Source organism: Lepisosteus oculatus, unplaced genomic scaffold (genome assembly GCF_040954835.1).
Source record: "Lepisosteus oculatus isolate fLepOcu1 unplaced genomic scaffold, fLepOcu1.hap2 HAP2_SCAFFOLD_48, whole genome shotgun sequence".
Taxonomy (NCBI): domain Eukaryota; kingdom Metazoa; phylum Chordata; class Actinopteri; order Semionotiformes; family Lepisosteidae; genus Lepisosteus; species Lepisosteus oculatus.
The window spans coordinates 901208-918391 of NW_027168020.1; the positions used below are offsets into that span (position 1 = coordinate 901208).

Here is a 17184-nt window from a genome sequence, read left to right on the forward strand (position 1 = left end):
GGACCGGTGCGCTTTACGTGCTGAAATAAACACGCGACAGGCCCGAAATGTTTCCAGAGTGCTGTGCACTGGAGGTTTTTGTCTGGCGAAGACTTGCCTGGTGCTCCTCCGTGCAGATTGTTTGTCCTCCTCCAGTGCGGGACGAGCCAACACAAGGGAGCGCATTCGCCAACATCCAGGCACGCAATGCGATTTGGAAAGCAGCTCCTTTCCAAAGAGTTGCACACGAATGATCCTTCAGTCCCGCTCGGGGGGCACGGAGCCCCCGCCACACACAGCTTCAAGTAGCGAGTCAGGCGCCAGGGCTTTCGCTTACAGCCACACCACCCTGAACACACCCGATCTCGTCTGATCTTGGAAGCTAAGCAGGGTCGGGCCTGGTTAGTACTTGGGTGGGAGACCAGTGGGGCCCGTTCAGCTCCGGGCTCATTGCCTGCAGCTCTCGGCTTGCGGGCCTGCCCAATTCGTGCGATAACTTGGAAAACACCCGGCCACACTGTGCCAGAAATGGCGCACTCTGGGAAGCCGCTATGCAAAGCGAGGTCCGAAGATCCCCTGCGGCCGGACACTTCCCGCCCCCAAAAGAAGAGAGCGCTAATCAGATGGGCGGAGATCGAGGACTTGCAGAGCAGACGACCATAATAAGAGCGATTGTGAGTAGTTTTGTTTTCTCTCTTTGACCAGCCCCGCTGCAACCACCCGAAGGCAGGGAAGCACAAACATTACATGGAACTCATTCATGCTCCTCTCCACGGAAATCTTTAGTAAAAGGCGAAAGATTCTAATAATATAAAGATCCAGTGTGTTGCACTGGCCTGGTCAGCCTGGCCTGGGAAATGGTGCACAGAGCACTTTCAGTCCCTGAGGTGTTAATGGCGGAGGTGTTGGAGAGTGGTACCTGTGTGGGATGGGTGGGTGAGTAGCTGTCGGGGGTTGTAGCTTTTCCTTTGCAGCTTGTCCTATACCTCCTGTAGGCGTCCTTGCTCTCTCTTAACTTCTGTTTTAGCTCCCATCATGTATATGCATTCCTTTCATTACCTTTTAATTTTTAAAATGAACTCAAGTTGTGTATAATGTAATAATTTAAGTAGAATAGATTCTAATAATATAATGATCCAGTGTGTTGCACTACTTCACTGCTTCACTGCTCTATGCCGTCTGGAAATAAATCCTCAGACTGCTTACTGCCCTGGGCATGTACCGATAAATTACAGGAGCACATCTATATATCACTGCGTTGAAGCAGGGGACACACAATCACATCCTAAATACAGTGTTCCAGCACCATTGACCTCATCCAGAACGTATCATTTCTTGAAAGGGATTGCTGTCCGAATGCACATCTGAATCCCAAACAGAATCTCTAGTAAAATATTATCATTTGTGAAACAGGTAAATGACTGTCTCAGGGGCCCATTCTTCATTCTCAAGACACATGTATGCAGTACGTACACCATGCATTGAGCAATAGGGATTAAAGACACCACAGGTAAGGTTAGAAGTCATTCTGACTGTATTCTAAAATATTGGACTCATATTCTTATGATGGCAGACATGATGCTGCGTTTAAAACCGGGGTTAAAGGACATTATATGACTGTCAATTCTGTTTTGTTTTGGAGACTATTGGCTGCCTATGTGGTACAGTGCAGCGTGAAGGAAACATTTTCCAAAACTGTGTCAGCTCAAAAGTTGTAAGAAAACCTCTCCAGCTGCTTTAACTCTCTTCATTTTTGTCATTTAATGTGACACTCGATGTATAACTGGAGCCTCACATATGCAAACGGTGGGGCTCCAGTTCGACACCCAGTTCGACACCACTTTACAGTATCTGACAAAAGCATGGCAGACTGTGCCGGACCGGCAGATAACTTCTGCTTATTTTTACCATATTAAACATTGGAAATCCTCCCATTTGCATTTGTGACACTTGATTTTGGCTCCACCTAAGACACTCTTAAATCTTCAAACACTTTTCTCTTCTCCCGCAACACTCTTGTCTGTCAGCACTATGTGGCAGCGTTGCATGACAACCCATCTCACCACGGAAAGGAACCTAAAAGATTTGGTAAGAGAGGAGAAAAGGACTTGGCCTGTAGGGGGTTCGAACCCACGACCTTGGCGCTATTAGCGCCACACTCTAACCAACTGAGCTAACCAGCCACACGACAGTGCTCCTCTCTGTGCTGCAAAAAAATCGAACTCAGGGAATTTCTTTTGCCCTCCTTTGAATAGAAAGTCGTGTAATTCAGTGTACGGGCTTTCTCGTGCAGTTTCATGGTTCTTGTAACCCAAATCCTACACTGGCCTGAAGTGCCCCCCCATTTCACAGCATTTTTCAGCTGATTTAAAATGTACCTAAAGGAGAAGCATTATTGAAGACCATCAATTACCAAGAGCTTTTGTCAAAGGTTTTGGTGGTCATTTTTAATGACCACAGAGCGCTGTGACCTCAGTTTTACATCTCATCCAAAAGACAGCGCCCTTTTACAACACAGCGTCTCCATCACTATACTGGGGCATTGGGACCCGCACAGACCTCAGGGTGAGCGCCCCCCCGCCGGCACCATTAACACCGCTTCCAGCTGGAAGCTTTGTTTTTCCCTGTAGCTCACCCTCATCCGGGTACTGACCTGGCTCACACCTGCTTAGCTTCAGTGGGTTTTCAGTTGCGAGTTGCAAGGGGATGCAAGTGATGGAGCCGCTCGCTGCAAAAGCCACTGCATTGGCGGGGAATCGAACCCGAGCCTCCCGCGTGACAGGCGAAAATTCCACCACTGAACCACCAATGCTCAGTGCCTGGGCCTTCAAAAAAGATGCTTTTTTGGTGCTCTGTGCAAAAACGGTCGACATCTGCTTCCAGCTGCAAAATGCCATTCGCAGACGATGAAGAACTTATTTCCAAGGCAGCGGGTACAAGCGATTTGGCGTTTTAAAACCACCAGGAATAGGAAAGAGGCACGCTTCTTTGCTTGCGCCGGAACACATCGACAGGAGGTGGACAACGTAGTCGGCAGAATTCAAACCTGCGCGGGGAAACCCCAATGGATTTCTAGTCCATCGCCTTAACCACTCGACCACGACTACAGAAAGCCCCGCCGCCGCTGCGTTCTTGCTACAATCTTACCTGGATCGCGAGGCGCCGGCGGAAGCCTATTTCAAAGTCATTCTCCGTTTCAAAAAAACATTTCCAAAATACAAGCCTTGCAGACAGACACGCCTCAGAGGACTTAAGGGTGGCTTCATGTCGGAATGATAAAGTCTCCCCGTCCGGACATGAAAATGCCACTCTGTTACACACAAAAAAAGAATCAACAACAGAGAAATGCCCACAAGCATTTCAAAAGCCGCACCACGCCGCACTTGAAATAGCTCTTACAATAGAATCGCAGGAATCGCCTTTTTATTTACGCTCTTACCAACGCAATGGAAAGCAAAACAAGGCAAAGCAGAGCAAAACAAAACGAACAAACGAAAACCCTCACGTCCCGCACTTGCATATAACACCGTTACGTGCCCAAGCAGTAGTGTATGTCGCATACAGAATTCATTCGAAATCATTGATTTCTCCAATTAACAAGGGTCCGGTTTTTGACCGGGGTAAAGTTAGCTCGAAGTTCGAAAACGATTTTGGCACGCCTGTAGCGCTTTCACGAAACCTCTTAGAGTTGCGAGAATGCTTGTTTTGTGTATAAAATACATTGTGGATGCTTTCTCAGCCTTTACTTTTTCGATTTTATGACATTTTTTTGACCATGCACGAATATTCTTTTGTCCATATCTTCGCAATGGAAGCACAGAACGCCGTCAAACCAAATGCATTTTAAAGACCACGACTTGTGGATATTTCCACAGCCTTTACATCAAACTATCAGTGAGCTAATTATCTTTTTTTAAACCTCCGGTTTTTCATCGATGCGTAATTACGCACGAACTGGAACCCGGGGGACCGCTGTGTGCACACGTTCACAACGCGAGAAATACTGTTCAATACGGCTTCATGCGAAAAACCCGTATATGACCATAGGAAGCAGAACAGCGCAGTCTCCCATTACCCAGACTGTAAGCACGGGAATAAAGCTTTGTTTGATTTCTGAAACCCTTCCTTTACGCCCTGTTTTCATTCAGGTAAGGGTCAACTATATTCACAATACTACTGACAGCAGGAAGATTAAAATATTCTTTTCTCAGCAGCTTATTAAAAACAGCTCCCATGATGTTCAAACTGATTTTTTACACAGAACACTGACACAGCTTTGCATTCTGAATCTCTTTTTCTCATGCTTTTATTTAATATGGCACAATGCACTGGGATAGGGGTATTCTGTTCACAAACCAATAGCATTTAAACCACAGCACCCACAATGCTGCAGGTAAGTGTTTTGCACACTAAGCAGGTCATCTGACTATTCCCAGCTTTGTTTTGGGTTATGGAACCTTTATTTTTTTATGATTTTCTGAAGATAACACTACAGGTGGGATGGGTGGGTTGTCTTCATGGCTCAATAGCATTTCAAATACAGCACCCACACTGCTGAAACCAAGTGTTTTACACACCAGACAGGCCCCCAAACCTCATACAACCTTACTGTAGCTGTGGCCCCTTTCTTTAATTTTTTATGATTTTCTGAAGATTACACTACAGGTAATACACTGGGACGGGTGGGTCGTCTTCATGGCTCAATAGCATTTCAAATACAGCACCCACTCTGCTGAAACCAAGTGTTTTACACACCAGACAGGCCCCCGAACCTCATACAACCTTACTGTGGCTGTGGCCCCTGTCTTTATTTTGTAATGAGTTTCTGAAGATAACACTACAGGTAATACACTGGGACAGGTGGGTCGTCTTCATGGCTCAATAGCATTTCAAATACAGCACCCACTCTGCTGAAACCAAGTGTTTTACACACCAGACAGGCCCCCAAACCTCATACAACCTTACTGTAGCTGTGGCCCCTTTCTTTAATTTTTTATGATTTTCTGAAGATTACACTACAGGTAATACACTGGGACGGGTGGGTCGTCTTCATGGCTCAATAGCATTTCAAATACAGCACCCACTCTGCTGAAACCAAGTGTTTTACACACCAGACAGGCCCCCAAACCTCATACAACCTTACTGTAGCTGTGGCCCCTTTCTTTAATTTTTTATGATTTTCTGAAGATTACACTACAGGTAATACACTGGGACGGGTGGGTCGTCTTCATGGCTCAATAGCATTTCAAATACAGCACCCACTCTGCTGAAACCAAGTGTTTTACACACCAGACAGGCCCCCGAACCTCATACAACCTTACTGTAGCTGTGGCCCCTTTCTTTAATTTTTTATGATTTTCTGAAGATTACACTACAGGTAATACACTGGGACGGGTGGGTCGTCTTCATGGCTCAATAGCATTTCAAATACAGCACCCACTCTGCTGAAACCAAGTGTTTTACACACCAGACAGGCCCCCAAACCTCATACAACCTTACTGTGGCTGTGGCTCCTTTCTTTATTTTGTAATGAGTTTCTGAAGATAACACTACAGGTAATACACTGGGATAGGGGGGTGCTATTCATGAGTCAAAAGCTTCATCACAACATCTGAAAATTTTAGATTTTACATTCTTTTTATTTCCCATGTTTCGTTTAGTTTTTTCCTAATTTCACATTTTAAATAAGCTATATCTGTAATCACAATGAAGGTGTGGTATGCAGTCTTGATGATGTGACTGTGTAACCATCAGGCACGAAGGAGAGAAAAACAAAAAACTCCAAAGGAGAAAAAAAATCTCTGGGGGTCCAAGGCCTGATGGTTGACCTCCCCTCCAGGTCCTGGTTGTGTATGACAAGTAGTTACTTGAAACAGTTCACATGCACAACCATGCAGATTGACACGGTAAATTCTATTTCATATATTATGTGAGACTAGATGTTAATGTTGAGTGTGTCCCATCCACTGGGTTGAGCAGTACAGGATCTTGAGTTTTGTAGGCTGGGTTCCTTGCTTCAGAAATCCAGGAGGATCCCTTGTCATGGGGGACGGAGCTCAATATCAACCAAAGGCACCGAAGAGAGAACAGTGGCAGGCATGGTGTGGAGAAAAAAAAAGGGTTAGACACAGAAAAAACAATTGCAACGTGGTTGTCTACTTACCCACTTGATATCTATGTTTCTGCACCTCCTAAAGAATTAGATCACTTGGGATAAAGAAGACTACAGAGACGATGTAGAAGACTACAGCATTGTTAAATATGCTTGTAGGTATGGGGCATCCTTAAAAAGGTCTGACATATATTTCCACAATTTAGGGGCTGTGTGCCTAAATGCTCTGCTACGTGCTTGCTATTGTTAACATAATCTGTTCATTGATCTAGACAGCATCCTACAACTACCTTAACCTTACTGTAAGAAAAGTATCACTTTGGTGTCTAGGCTGTTCTTTTTCATGAGTCTCCACTCCTGGAGATGTACATGGTACGATATTGAAAGCCAGTGGGGTTCGGACTTCGATGATGCAATTGTGTTTTATTGTTCCGGTTAGAATCCTTTTAGCACTGTGCCCTGTCTGAAGGTAGATAGAGTACTGTTTTGGAAACCTAATAAAAAGGAATCACCCTAGATACACTTCTATTTGATAGAAGCCATTTTTCTTTGATCTTTCTCACAACGGAGTGGAATTTCTTGATTAATCTATCTTACTAGGATGGATACAATTTTATCTGGAAATCTTTCACATAAATCATGTCATGGTGACATACTGTCGTTTTACATTTCTTTGCACTACTACAGTGATGTTAACAGTGTGTAGTGATCATATTTAAAAGGGACTGTGTTGTGTCATGATTAACTTTTTTACTGTTTTCATACAGACTTTGTTTGGTTTCTGGCAATAGATAACAAATGGTTTCTAGTGATTTTGTGTTCTAGTGTTTTTCATTATTGTTTGGCAAAGTGTACGAAAGTTTACTCTTACCCAAGATAAAATTTTTGGGGGGATATTGAAACTTGTACTTACGTGTCTTTTGGAGGTGAATTCTGCTGAGAACACGTTGACAGTCTTCTTGAGTTTCCAGCATGTCTTTTATGTAATGCTCGGGAGTAGGGGGTGGATGCTCACTCATCAACAGTGCCTGAAATATAAAACCGTAAGAAGGGTTACGAACTGCAAAGGATCCAAGGAGTATAAATGGGTCACAAATCAAGATCTAGGTATTTGCACAATTTGCCAGATCTCTCTTAATCAAACTCCTTTTTTCTTACTTTGTGTTTTTACAGCAAGACGTTATATTGTTTCTGTGCTAAATGGCAAGCTCTTTTAGGTGTTCATGGTTGTGTCTTTGTTTCTATACTATTGGAAAGAAACCTAGTAAGTGATTTGATGCATCCATGTCTAATCATTAATCTGACACAGTAATTCTATCTTTGAGATGCCTGTGTCATGTAATAAATTGCACAGATTATCAGTAATCTTTTATGTGTGCCTTCTTTGGTGTGTTTTTTGAAAAGTTATCTCTAATTTATAGAACCATTAATGCCAGAAGACAAGCCTGCAATCCAAACTTCTTAACAATAACAAACAATTATAACGTCCACTGAAATATGTCATCCTACTGTATGTTTCTGCTGAATCTAAAACTACATGTCCTGCTTAAAAAACCCTTTCATAGTGATAGTTTGCATGCAGAGCATACTCACCAAACTGGGGTTGGCAAAATGTACATATCCATGTTACTTCATTCTTTGCGCTTTCATACTCTTCTTTTGAGATGCACAATTCATGGAACCAGTTTTCACAACTGTCACACTGAATCTACACGGACAGTAAACCTTATATCAGTTCAGCTATCACCTTTCACTGGCATGTTTTGTTATTATGTGCTTACATTACACATACAGATAGAGATGATGTTCACTTACCCAGTTTGTCTGCCGCACTGGTGTTTCTCCACACATCAGGCACATGTCCTGGAGAGGAGCTATAATAAACATGCCAAATAGACTGATTTTTCCAATGTTATCTACAGATCATTGTTGCATAATTGAAGACAGTTTGATAGAGACCTTTTCGTATGCACTTTCCTGATTAGGTGTTCTACTGCTTCTTAAACGGCACATTGTCATGTCTCAGAATACTCCTGTCAACACCTGTTACCCTTTTTTGCGTCAGCGTGTGTTGCTATGATTTTAAGGGGGCACATGATAACACAGCTATCATGTTTCAGTTTGCTTTGCTTCACTATGGGCAATTTAGACCCACACTTTTCCCAGACAATGGTTGTGTCAACCACGACGAAGGCCAAAGTGTCATTGAATTTTAACTGTGTGAAATGTGATTTAATTAACTTTTCATCACTGTGTTATATAGTACAAAAAGAATACCCAAATGAGTTCTGCATATAAATAAATTGAGAATCTTTTTCATCCAGACTTGTTACAGAGAGAGAACATGCTTCAGGAAAATAATATACACCAAGAAACGTAGGCAATGAGGATCAAATGGTACAATACCTGAAGCCTCAAGAATTCTGATTGACAGGTCTTCCCGCAACTTTCTCATTTCTTTGGCACTGCTGTTTATTTCGATATATGTTGGAATATCCGGGAAATTGTTAATGATGTCTGCGCCCATCTAACAGACAAAAGTTTGTTTCAATTATTTCCCTAAAAATCTCTCATACAATAGTTTTAAGTCCAAAATTTCGGCGTGGAAAGGTTATGCTGACCTGCATCACAAAGACCCCACAGCTTGAGGCATCTGCTTGCCTGGTGTGACCAATCACGCTTGGGTGCCAGTTGATATTCAACCAGTCTTCTTTTCCTAGGACATTCCTTCGCATCTTAAAAAAGTCCCTGTGAATCAAAACAATAGGTTATTGATAAATGAGGAAATATTTGTCATGCTGAACTTGAACCTGAAATGTATGTGTGCCCCTGCAGAATTTCACCACGAAACTAATGCTTGATTTCTTACCTGAACCTTTTTGCCGCTGCAGTGGAGTCTCCCATCTCATCACTCCCCATAGGGTCGACCACAAAGACTTTCTGGGATGGAGCATACAGATACTGCAAGAAACAAAGGGCCCATCATCAGACATGAAGTTGCATTTAATGTGGGGTCAGACACACAGGCAGTTTCAGGAGTTTTATGTTGTTTAAACAAAGGTTTTTAATATTTGAATATTTTATATATATAATATTTATATTTATATATTATTTAACATTTAATATTTTGCAAACCTCGGCAAAGACAGTCAGGAAATGACCTAACAGTACTTTTTTTCCTACATGACACTTTGACTTGTTTGGTTGTCTGTTCATTACACAGCAGTATTCACAATAATAATTTAGGAAAAGTGCACTGTCACCATTGCCTTGGACACTCACTATCAATGTCCACCTTTTTTAACAGGAGAGGAACACATACATTGTGACTTTGTAATTTTTTTAGATGCAACAAGGATAATCACTTGAACTGTAATGGTTCCAGGTGTAATTATAAACCTACGCTGTTTTGGATTACCTGCACCACACTTACCAACAATTTCCAGTGGACACCAGTGTTAAAAAAGCTAATAATGGCTTCATAGTTTTCAAAGTTGACCTGTAATGAAAAAAATGACAAGATTAGTACAACAGGCTGCCTCACAGGGATGGTGTGCTACCTTTGAATTTTGATTTCTGACTATAAAGGTAGTTTCTTTAGGCAGCACCATGGGCACAGTTGTGACCTGTTTTGATTGCTTGTAGCTCTCCTTGTTTCTCTATTGATAAAACAATCATCAGTTAGTGAAAAACCATGTTTGCCCCCTCACTAATGTAATCCATCAACATTTGTGTTTGATGTCCTTACCTTGGACAAACGTTGTCTAGCCATGCGCTCTCTATTCCCACTCATGATTACACCAGTTGTGTACTGGTTCATTAGGAAAACCTTCTTCCCCAAGTCCATGGATTCTTTCGCTACTTGAAAGTAACACTCAATGGTCTTATGGAAAAAGCAAACACAATTGAAGAAGATGTGATTTCACGCACTCACACACATTTGATTACACAAAAGCTCCGAAACCTTAACAAATGCATGCAATCAAACACTTTCATCTTACCTCGCCTATGAGCCACTCATCTGGTTTCAGAGACACAAACTCCGAGTGTCTGAGAATATATGTGTCTGCACTGTGTATGGATGGCAAAACTGCAACCACTAATTCACTCGGATTGATGTTCCAAAGGGCGTGTACCTAAAAAAGATTTACCAAGCCAAAAGCATACACAAGAGATCACTGGACCTAACATAATGAAAATTGAGATTACACACCACAAGTATAACACAAGTATGTCAACAAGTATAACAAGTTAGAGAGAAACGACAAAGAACACCTACAGTAGTAGAAGATGACATTCATAAGCTCTGAAAAAGAAGTGAATGTCCACACAGAGAAATATTTGAAATACAAATCCTACCTTCTTTTTGAAATCTGTTTTCTCTTTTATAAGTTTTGAGATGGGGCGTGCATCACAGTGTGGTGTGATCACTTCAGCCATGCCCACGGCAGCTTGCTTGGGTGACACTTTCCTTTCTTCTTTGTGCTGCCATTCTTTATATTCTGTGGTTCCTGCTTTCCCCTGCTGTACTTGCAGGCCGTTGCTGTCATCTGGCGATTTTTCATTTGTTTCAATATTTCTATTGCTAACTTTTTTTTCCTGTGTTCTCATTTTTTTGGGGATTGGAATTTTCTGTGGTGCGCTGTAGAATTTATTTTTTGTTTCTTTGCCTACACCTGGTGCTCTCTTTGCCCATTGTTCCTGTGCATGTTCATGACGTGTCTTAGTGGTGATCAATGGAGCCGTCAAAACCTTTTTGGGGAGAGCATTTTGGATTATATGTTCTCTGTACCGGCCTTGGAGGGATTGTCTCATTATCGTAATAAACTCTGCTGGCCTCAGTTTCCTCCTGTGCTGAAGTATTGAATGCTTGACAATGCCAAACCAGGTCTCAACATGACAATTAGTGGCTCTTGTTTGTGCTACCTCTGACATTGATATGTCTTTTTTGCTGTCTGAAGCATATCTTGCCAGGTCACCCAACAAAATTCCACTCCACAGTGGAAATAGTGCCATGTATCTTTGCAACAGAAATCTTATTATGTCTTCACAGAAATAGGGGTTCACATTGTGTTGTGTCCCATAGTCATCATGTCCTTGAGCTGATATGCTGTCTTCATAAATACCTTTGAACTCCACAGCGAAAGGAGAGCGGCCCAGGCTGCCTCTCATTTTTGGGTACAGTACCTCATCTGTGTCTTTGACTTCTGCTTCCTTTTCCATCTGGTCTGGTGTGGTTGTTTGAGAAATGTAAGCGTTAAGGAGGCAGACACTAGATTGGACTTCATTTGTGAACCTCCTGCTTGAGAGTACAATACACATGTGTTTGAAAACATTTCTGGCGACACTCAAAGTTGTGCTGTTTTGCAGGATGGCAAAGGAAAATGTTGCAAAGTCTCGCAGTCCTTTGTCTGTTGTTTTTTTACTAATTGCTTGAGAGACAGCCTTTATGACATGGGCAGAGCAAAGGTGCAGAACAGTGAACATCTGAAGTTCTGTGTACTTAAGTTTGCCTTGGCAGACTTTCATTGCACGATTTAAGTATGCATGGATGGTGTCCCCATTGAAGGCAAAAAGAACACTGTGAATCAGGGCCCAGCTGTAGTCAGTTTCTACATGCTGCACTCTCTTGGTAGTACATGTTGAGATGTCAAACATGAATTTCCGTAGCCAACGTTCTATACTGACAATGGTGTGGTCAGTTGTCAACATTTCAGACACTGGTAATGGAGGCTTTCTTTTTCCACCTCCAGGTAAAGTAAGACTGTAGTACAAAATTCTTTTGTTCTCCATCTATAAGGGCAGGTGACTGGAGATCTCAATAAGAGTCAACACAAACACAAATTATACAAAAACCAACACAGTCTTCCTAAAATAATTTATGTAAGTATTTTCAAACCGCTTATACTTTCTGAGTACGCTAAAAAAAATCAGTTGTGGACTGTACCTCTTACCCCACATTGAAAGTTTGTATATTTGTTATTTGTTCAAAATAGAGCCTATTGCTTTTTAGAAATCAAAGACACAGGTCACTATTTTTCTGTTCATTTAAAGTGTGTGTTGAGTGCGTATGTGGTCAGATATGTGCCAGCTTCATATGAAGTCGATCTGACTTCTATTCAGGACACTGTATTTGACAAGCTGCCAGTAATAGGGTATTGAAGATACTGGTGAATAGCTAGCCCAGGTTACTGTTCACACAAATGCTCCGGCAGTTGTTAGGGTCAGGTGATCAGTCCTGGATTCCAGGCCAAAGGAAAACATCCGTACTTCAGGATGGGGTTGAGTATTTTAAACTAGGCTCATCACTAGGCTCATGCAGTTATGTCACATGATGTGGCTGTTTACCCTGTCTACGCCACAGGCCTTTTGTAGTTTAAGGGTATGGAGTTAGTATACTTGCTCCAGCTTTGTGTTTGGGAAATCCAAGGGATATTGGTTGTTTTTTATAGACAATTCAACAATGTTCTGTTTTTAAGACTTTGTACCATACACCGATCCGCCCCGGAGACCCAAGTGATTCTGGTTTAGGTAAGCCAAGGGACAATGATCTTCACGTTACCAGGGGGACAGTGGGTGGACAAGTCTCCCCTAAACAATGTATCTTGTCAGATTATGATGTCAGTCCGTTTAATAATGTTGTTGAACTCCCTTCAGCCAAAATACAGAGGAGCCCAGGCCCAGAATGTTACACATACTGACAGAGAGTGATCTCATTATGTGTGTCATGATGGTGCTGTCTGGCTGTCCTGCTGGTCTGGATGAGGGGTGCGTAGTGTGGTGCAGGTACTTGTCCCATCCTGCTCTTGGTCCAGGTTGGAGGGTTGCACCGATTCTGAGTCTTGTTAGCTGGTATGGATTGGTTTGGGGGTGTTGATACCAGAGTGGTCCAAGAGGGGGGTGCAGATGTCTCGGGGGCATTCTTGTTTTTCTATGACTTCACGTTGATTCTGTTGGTTCTGAGTGTCTTGGTTACATACGCTTGTGTGTATAGATGAAAAAGCTATTGAAGAGCACCTCATTCATCTCGGTGGAAGTTCCCATGTTCAAAAAATCCTAAAAAGAGAATTAAAGTTTCACACAACAAAGCATGACTGTGAAAGGTCAGGAGGCCTGACACTTGCACAAGTGCACAACACTTGATTACAGTCAAAAAATCATGAAGCCATGAAGACGACCCACCTGTCCCAGTGTATTACCTGTAGTGTTATCTTCAGAAACTCATTACAAAATAAAGACAGGGGCCACAGCCACAGTAAGGTTGTATGAGGTTTGGGGGCCTGTCTGGTGTGTAAACCACTTAGTTTCAGCAGAGTGGGTGCTGTATTTGAAATGCTATTGAGCCATGAAGACGACCCACCCGTCCCAGTGTATTACCTGTAGTGTAATCTTCAGAAAATCATAAAAAATTAAAGAAAGGGGCCACAGCTACAGTAAGGTTGTATGAGGTTCGGGGGCCTGTCTGGTGTGTAAAACACTTGGTTTCAGCAGAGTGGGTGCTGTATTTGAAATGCTATTGAGCCATGAAGACGACCCACCCGTCCCAGTGTATTACCTGTAGTGTAATCTTCAGAAAATCATAAAAAATTAAAGAAAGGGGCCACAGCTACAGTAAGGTTGTATGAGGTTTGGGGGCCTGTCTGGTGTGTAAAACACTTGGTTTCAGCAGAGTGGGTGCTGTATTTGAAATGCTATTGAGCCATGAAGACGACCCACCCGTCCCAGTGTATTACCTGTAGTGTAATCTTCAGAAAATCATAAAAAATTAAAGAAAGGGGCCACAGCTACAGTAAGGTTGTATGAGGTTTGGGGGCCTGTCTGGTGTGTAAAACACTTGGTTTCAGCAGAGTGGGTGCTGTATTTGAAATGCTATTGAGCCATGAAGACGACCCACCTGTCCCAGTGTATTACCTGTAGTGTTATCTTCAGAAACTCATTACAAAATAAAGACAGGGGCCACAGCCACAGTAAGGTTGTATGAGGTTCGGGGGCCTGTCTGGTGTGTAAAACACTTGGTTTCAGCAGAGTGGGTGCTGTATTTGAAATGCTATTGAGCCATGAAGACGACCCACCCGTCCCAGTGTATTACCTGTAGTGTAATCTTCAGAAAATCATAAAAAATTAAAGAAAGGGGCCACAGCTACAGTAAGGTTGTATGAGGTTTGGGGGCCTGTCTGGTGTGTAAAACACTTGGTTTCAGCAGAGTGGGTGCTGTATTTGAAATGCTATTGAGCCATGAAGACGACCCACCTGTCCCAGTGTATTACCTGTAGTGTTATCTTCAGAAACTCATTACAAAATAAAGACAGGGGCCACAGCCACAGTAAGGTTGTATGAGGTTCGGGGGCCTGTCTGGTGTGTAAAACACTTGGTTTCAGCAGTGTGGGTGCTGTATTTGAAATGCTATTGAGCCATGAAGACAACCCACCCATCCCACCTGTAGTGTTATCTTCAGAAAATCCTAAAAAATATAAAGAAAGGTTCCACAACCCAAAATAAAGCTGGGAAAAGTCAGAGGACCTGCTTAGTGTGCAAAACACTTGCAGCATTGTGGGTGCTGTGGTTTAAATGCTATTGGTTTGTGAACAGAATACCCCTATCCCAGTGCATTGTGCCATATTAAATAAAAGCATGAGAAAAAGAGATTCAGAATGCAAAGCTGTGTCAGTGTTCTGTGTAAAAAATCGGTTTGAACATCATGGGAGCTGTTTTTAATAAGATGCTGAGTAAAGAATATTTTAATCTTCCTGCTGTCAGTAGTATTTTCAATATAGTTGACCCTTACCTGAATGAAAACAGGGCGTAAAGGAAGGGTTTCAGAAGTCAAACAAAGCTTTATTCCCGTGCTTACAGTCTGGGTAATGGGAGACTGCGCTGTTCTGCTTCCTATGGTCATATACGGGTTTTTCGCACGAAGCGATTTGAACAGTATTTCTCGCGTTGTGAACGTGTGCACACAGCAGTCCCCCGGGTTCCAGTTCGTGCGTAATTACGCATCGATGAAAAACCGGAGGTTTAAAAAAAGATAATTAGCTCACTGATAGTTTGATGTAAAGAGTGTGGAAATATCCACAAGTCGTGGTCTTTAAAATGCATTTGGTTTGACGGCGTTCTGTGCTTCCATTGCGAAGATATGGACAAAAGAATATTCGTGCTTGGTCAAAAAAATGTCATAAAAACGAAAAAGTAAAGGCTGAGAAAGCATCCACAATGTATTTTATACACAAAACAAGCATTCTCGCAATTCTAAGAGGTTTCGTGAAAGCGCTACAGGCGTGCCAAAATCGTTTTCGAACTTCGAGCTAACTTTACCCCGGTCCCTTTTTGAACCTGCGAGAAGCATTCTTTCAACGTAACAGATTTACTCCGGGGAACGGCAGCATGACATCGAGAGTAGCTCAAGCTTTAAGCACCCGTATCGGACTGCGTGTATGCAGACACCGCTAAGAATCCCCTGTAAGATTCTCCTTCAACTCCGTTTTGCAGTGCTTTAGCTCTTTCAAAAGGCTTCGCTTTGCTAGTCACAACCCAAGGCTCATGACAGCATTTGAAACCAAGCGCCACTGCGTTGGCCGGGAATCAAACCCGGGTCAACTGCTTGGAAGGCAACTATGCTCACAACTATACCACCAACGCACACCCACAGGTGCTCTGCAGGACACCACCAGAGAATGCTCACGATTTCGGAAGCTGTCTCCGGGACGTGCTGATTCCACACATCCTGAATAAATCATGATATTGTTAGTTGCTGTAGCTAGACGTTCAAATGAGTTTCATGGCCAGATGGACTGTTACCTTCAGCGGTATAGTATTGCAGTGAGACAGCACGATGCCTGCAAGACTATGTCACGCTAAACGCCACAGATTGTGTTTGTCCGTTCGTTTCAGTCGTCCTGCAGCCACGGGAAGTGGGACACAAACATGCTGCAATACTTTCAAGACGTTAGGATTTGTTTGTGCAACATCCGAGAAGAGTACTTGTGGCTTGAATGTGAACTGTACGTGCCCGCCCCCTTTCCTCTGTAGTGCATGAGTTCCTCCCGGCATGCCCTTCGTCATTGTTCTGTCATCTTGTATTTAAAGGGTTGTATTTCTGCTGCTGAAAATAAGCAACGGTTTTCTCACAACGCCCATTGTTCCCGACGGAGCCCTTGTCTGTCATGAAATTCTTCAAAACCTCAAGCTAGAAGAAGAAGAAGACGACAAATATGAAGCGTTACCGCAACGACATGCCATGAGACGATCGATAACGATTTCCATAGGATCCCCGCGGTTGCCTGGCAACCGTCAGCTTTGCGCAGTGGCAGTATCGTAGCCTGTGAGGTTTAGCCGAGGCGCGATTATTGCTAGTTGAAAACTTTTCCCAATGCCCCGCTTCCGCCGGTTTGCAATACAATCGGCGAAAGCAATTTTTGACAGTCTCGTCAGAGACTGAGCAAGGTGTTTAAAGACAGAATTGGTCATGGTGACATCATGGTAGAAAGAAACGAGCTTGTTACGTCTCAACAGAAACGCTCTTTAGCTCTTTCAGCGTTATGCAGAGAACAGCATCTGTCGAGATCACTTTTGTGTCAGCGCGAAACGCCGTGTGCTGTCAGTTTGATTTCATATTGCTCGTAGCGGCGCCCGGCTTTTGTCTGTCAAACGTTAGGTTGCGCTTCTTCATGCTGCATCGTCGGCATGAGTGGAGCTTTTTAAACGTCTGTACTAACTGCGCCCCATAAGAAATCGTTTGTCCCCGTTCAAAAGAGATTGTGCGATGTCCTGCAGCGTTCGCAAAGCAAGGCTTTGACAGTTTGAAAAGAGGAATTTATTCTGCTTCCTTTGCGTGCAGTAGTTACAAAGTTGAACGTCTTTACACGATCTGCTGAAGTTTTCAGTGGGTGGGCTTTGTCAAATGGCTTGGAAAAACGCACTGTGTTTCGGCTCGGGAAACATCATGAGCAGCTTTTAACACATACAGAATTAATTCGAAATCATTGATTTCTCCAATTAACAAGGGTCCCTTTTTGAACCTGCGAGAAGCATTCTTTCAATGTAACAGATTTACTCCGGGGAAAGGCAGCATGACATTGAGAGTAGCTCAAGCTTTA

General features: G+C 42.9%; 1 protein-coding gene, 2 non-coding genes and 1 pseudogene across 3 annotated transcripts; 1 reads left to right on the forward strand and 3 right to left on the reverse strand.

Moving 5' to 3' along the window:
• Window positions 1–695: 695 nt before the first annotated feature.
• On the reverse strand, window positions 696–806 carry LOC138230333 (U5 spliceosomal RNA; annotated as a pseudogene).
• A 4815-nt stretch (window positions 807–5621) lies between these two features.
• Window positions 5622–9963, reverse strand: LOC138230067 (uncharacterized). Its single transcript, XM_069186472.1, has 8 exons — window positions 9840–9963; window positions 9525–9590; window positions 8961–9052; window positions 8713–8839; window positions 8498–8618; window positions 7907–7965; window positions 7685–7799; window positions 5622–7119 (listed from the first exon to the last, which is right to left on the reverse strand). Exons 1-8 carry the CDS (start codon window positions 9936–9938, stop codon window positions 7103–7105), a joined length of 696 nt encoding a protein of 231 aa, XP_069042573.1. The 5' UTR covers window positions 9939–9963; the 3' UTR covers window positions 5622–7102.
• A 5692-nt stretch (window positions 9964–15655) lies between these two features.
• Window positions 15656–15727, reverse strand: trnag-ucc (transfer RNA glycine (anticodon UCC)). The gene has a single exon. It is a non-coding gene; the product is annotated as a tRNA-Gly (tRNA).
• A 653-nt stretch (window positions 15728–16380) lies between these two features.
• LOC138230192 (U4 spliceosomal RNA) lies at window positions 16381–16522 on the forward strand. Its single transcript, XR_011186227.1, has one exon. It is a non-coding gene; the product is annotated as a U4 spliceosomal RNA (small nuclear RNA).
• Window positions 16523–17184: the final 662 nt, after the last annotated feature.